The sequence below is a fragment of the Halyomorpha halys genome, unplaced genomic scaffold, assembly GCF_000696795.3.
Source record: "Halyomorpha halys isolate HHAL.00 unplaced genomic scaffold, Hhal_1.1 Scaffold94.1, whole genome shotgun sequence".
Classification (NCBI taxonomy): domain Eukaryota; kingdom Metazoa; phylum Arthropoda; class Insecta; order Hemiptera; family Pentatomidae; genus Halyomorpha; species Halyomorpha halys.
Window position 1 is genome coordinate 2,383,208 of NW_027114465.1, and position 4,647 is coordinate 2,387,854.

General features: G+C 25.4%; 1 protein-coding gene and 1 long non-coding RNA gene across 2 annotated transcripts in view; both read left to right on the forward strand.

The window, feature by feature from the left end:
- LOC106677347 (cathepsin D) overlaps nt 1-4,647 on the forward strand; it is a 31,432-nt gene that overhangs the window by 13,299 nt on the left and 13,486 nt on the right. The window contains exons 8-9 of the mRNA XM_067051672.1: nt 1,097-1,189; nt 1,310-1,461. Of these exons, the coding sequence (XP_066907773.1) occupies nt 1,097-1,189; nt 1,310-1,461 (245 nt within the window). The remainder of the gene's footprint in view (nt 1-1,096; nt 1,190-1,309; nt 1,462-4,647) is intronic.
- Nucleotides 2,672-4,647, forward strand: part of LOC136796830 (uncharacterized) — a 3,438-nt gene continuing 1,462 nt past the window's right edge. The window contains exons 1-2 of the long non-coding RNA XR_010844595.1: nt 2,672-2,779; nt 2,992-3,137. This is a non-coding gene — a long non-coding RNA (uncharacterized lncRNA). The remainder of the gene's footprint in view (nt 2,780-2,991; nt 3,138-4,647) is intronic.

Genomic DNA, 4,647 nt, shown 5'->3' on the forward strand with positions numbered 1-4,647 from the left:
CTTTAATTTTTCTTATTATATCTTACTTTTTTACATTTTATACCCCTGTTATTTTGCACTTAGGTTTTTGTTTTCCTTTTGTAATTATGTGTTTGTATCTTTTTTAGCCCTGAAGAAGCCCTGCAACGTGGGGCGAAACGTTGGCTCATTAAATTAGTATATTTCTACTATTTGAGTTTTTCTTGACCGCACCCGGACCATATTCTTTTCATCGATTTTAATTGTAAATAAGTAACTTCTGATGCAATGTAGAGATAAATTTTAATTTTGTATTTTTTTTTTTGCTTCTATACAAAAAATCCCTGCAGCCTTTATAATGTTATAATTATTTATAGAACAATGTCAATTTTTAAAAAAGGTCATATCATTTCATTGCTGTTTCTTGTACGACATATCTGTGCAGTTCTGATGTAAGCATGCCATGAGTACTTCCATTTATTGCAGATTACAAGTCGATGAACTAGAGATAGCAATGAGTATGTTTCAGACTACCCTTAGGATGTTTACCTGTCGGTTCAGTGTTTTTAACACTTTAGGGATCTGTTCGTTACTAAGCCCTACTACCTTTGTAACTGCTTCAGGGAATTCATGGACCATCTTCAAATGTCGTAGTATTTGGTTCTCACAATATCTTTCCCATTTTCTTTCCATTTAGTAGTTATTTTTCCAATTAATTGTTTCAATTCAAACTTCAAGTAATTACAGGTTATCTTTATCACCCGAAGTTAATTATACTTTCAGAGCTAATAAATCATACATTATTTCCTGGATTATTCTAGTTTGATGAAGCATAAGAAAATGCAACATTTTCTTTATATTCTAATTCGAGCATTTTTTAATTTAGCCTTTTCAATATTCTGTAAAACTTCACAACCTTTTACAAAACTTGTTTAGGATTATTTGCTGTTAAATGAGATGTAAAGGTCTGTATGTGTCACAATTAGTAGCCAAAGGTAATTTATGAAAAATTGGGATAAAACAGGGTGACAATAGTAATATTTTTTAATACAATAGTAATATTTGTTTTTATTGAATAGGTCTTAAGAAAAAGATTGTGATAACGATTGTTAAATATAATTTTTCTTTTCTATTACAGGTTGATTGCGATTCTATCGATTCACTTCCTGACATTACATTTGAAATTAATGGCAAATCATATACTCTTCAAGGAAAGGATTATGTATTAAAAGTAAGCATATGAAATATTAAAAGTTGTATTAGATTTAAAGATCTTATTATTATGTTTTGATAAACTAGTTACAAACATTTCAATAGAACTTGTTCTAATTACATTTTTTTTCTTTTACAGTTTTCAGTTTTATTCTCATCAGCTTGTGTATCAGGATTTACTGGAATGACCCTACCTCAAATAGACTGGATTCTTGGAGATGTCTTTATTGGAAAATTTTACACCGTTTTTGACACTGAACAAGACAGGGTTGGATTCGCAACCTTAAAATAAATTATTGATTTTATTAACATTAATTTATTCTAATAAACTTTTAATGTGATGCAATCTTTTTTCTTTATTATTATTTTCCTATTTATAACCTTTTGACTTACTTGTTTCTGTTTTGTAATATTTTGAGTCAGTAATCAGTTTTTTGTTTCTTGTTTCCTTTTGAACTATGACCAGGTGTGTTCTTACATGAATTATTATTATTTATTTTTGCTTCTATGTAACAGGCAATTTTGGACATTCATCAGGCTTATTCAGATATAAAACTATTTATTCCCTCTTTTTCTTTGCATGTTAAGAGAAGATTTGTTATTATTTTGATCAATCCATAATTTAATAATTATTTTTATTATTTATGACTCAGGATTAGGGATAAATTTTAACTAATGTCTCATCTCAGCCAGAGCTTAAAGAAATATTAGTTGAAAACTTACTTAAATGATTAAATCGTCTAATTTAATGAAACTTATTGTTAATACCTTTATACATGTACCTTATTTATCATTGGCCCACTAGAAATATTATAAAGTTAAATCACCAGCCCTTCTTATAGGTACAGATGGAAGGAGGCCCTATAATTTTTATTATGGCCAATTATGATGATATTTGTTGAACGTTTCTAATCGGTCATCCACATATCTGTTTAATATAATGTGAAACTTGCTTGTTTGGAGGAGATACTCATACTTTTGAGTATGGGTCCTTCACACGCATTTGTCATGCTGAGGGTGAAATATATGAATATTATAACTGATTTCATAGTTATCAACATTACCATAGCTTAATATCAACATTATTTTCGTGAGAAAACTAATTTCCTAAAGATTATTTCAACAATTTATGATATCAACCTCATAATAATTTCATTTACCATGTTTTACAACCGAATGCCTCATATATTTTAAAAAAGTATTGCACAAATTGATTCTAAAGATAACTTTTTTTTATACATATACTGAATGTGTACAACATTTCCTTTGAATATAAGAAGAAATATGTTTGTATGAAGTTGTTTTAGAAAATAAAAATTAAATTTATTCTTGTCCTTTAATGTCACCATTCACATTTATAAAAAAAAATTTCAATATCAAATTTATAGCACTTACTATAGAACTATTAGTATTTAAAAATATAATACTAAGGTATAACCAATTTATTTTTATTGTTTTTTATTTATAATTGAAATTAACCTAAAAATTCTGAATGTGCTTTATAGCAGCTGTAAAATTTAAAAAAATATATAGTATGGTAGAATAGTCTTATTAATTGCATTGAATAGTTTAAAACAAATGGTTAAATGATGAAGAAGACGTTACAACAGTAATAAAATTTATTGAACTTACAAACAGTAACATAAAAAAAGTCTCTTTAAGTAATTTATTGTATTTTTTAAAAAATATTAGTGATATATTGTGAATATAGGCTATATTTTAATTTTTACAGTTAATATGCAATTTTCTAGTCACATATTTAATGAATAATTGCGATACATTCCAAAATTTGATAATTCTAAAGTAAAAGTTTGTTTCAAGGGATAGTAACATTTAGGAACAGTGTGAATATTTGGTGGATAGTAACCATATTCTGATGAAGATGTTCTATAGAATGGATGGTTTAGTGGCGTTTTCTGGCATCCGAAGTTCTTAAAGCGATCTGGAAAGAGATAAAAATTTTAAAAGTAAGTAATGTTATAAATTCTTTAGATCTGATAGTTAAAATTTATACAACTTGGGTGATTATAAGATTAATAACTTTTATTAATTTAAATAATTCACCTTTGATTTAAATAGTTTTTAATATAAATAATTTTATTTTTTATTCAAGGTAGTTCAGGAGAATTTATATGAGTAAAAATATTAATAAATCTTATTTTATAGTTGTTTTCCTTTTATATAAATTTAAAAACTTTTGAGTATTAGTATTTTTTAGGCACATTTTAGACAAATTTCTTTTAAAATTATCTTAAAGCAACAAAAATGTTAATGATCTTTTATAGTGTCCAAAATATATTGTTATGATGATACAAAATAGAGATAAAGATATTATAAGGGGGTTTGAAGAAAGTATTTTTTCAATATTTCATGCACAACATTGCTTTAAAACATGTATAATAGTAATGTAATTGTAAATTATAAGTTTTCACTTAATATTTCAAAAAGGTTTTATTATTACTTTATTATAATTTTTATTTTTATGGCAGAATTATCACTAATAGTATATTAGTAATTTTTTCACAAAAATTTCAGTTCCATTTTTGATAAATAATCTAAAAATTTAATTTCTTAAATAGGAATCTACTTTATAAATATCTGTTTTAAATAATTGTGCCTTGAATATTTAATACTAATGCTGGAAATGATAGCAAAGATCTAAAAAAAAGTAACATTGTCATGCAACTGTAATCTAGTTTTTACCAAATACTGAAGCTAAATAATTATATTAATCATATAATTATTACGTGGATATTCAAATCTCTCTGGCAAGTTTACAGTCTTGTAGTAAAATGAAGTTCCATTTACGTAGTCATAAGTTGCAGCCATATTTGACGGCAACATAATTTTCTATTATTATCTGGCACTGATAAAGCATAAGTCTTTGCTCTAGCTTGTTTATTGGAGTTTCCATGGGAGGAACTTAAAAATCTTTTGTGGGTCATCTTTAATCAGATTAAAGAAACTGAATTTACCCTGATGCCTAACATGCTATTCTTATTTAATTTTTAATTTCTTTTAAGTTGACTAATGTACCTGACAATACAGTGATTGCCAACTTACATTTTGAAAGAATTAAATATAAGTGCTGATGAATAAATAAAGCTAAAACTTTTTCTATTTTAGGCAGTTAAAAATTAAAATACTTATTTGAATGTTTTCCAATTATTTTTGTCAATATATTAAAATTTATTAATTTTAACAAAAAAGATACAAAATGAAAATTCATTATGACCAAATACACTAATTCAAAAACTTTGACAACTGAGGTTAGAAAATCAAACAATCTGAAAATGTTTTTGTATGAAACTATACATTTTTATCGATCAATTTATTGCATTTAATGAATTTATCTACTATAATTTTAAAGATGGATATATTTTTTAAAATAATATCTGATAGAATCAAGCAAATTTATTTACAAGTCATAAGTTAAAATTCATAATCAACACCTCAAAAAACATAAATGAGTAAATT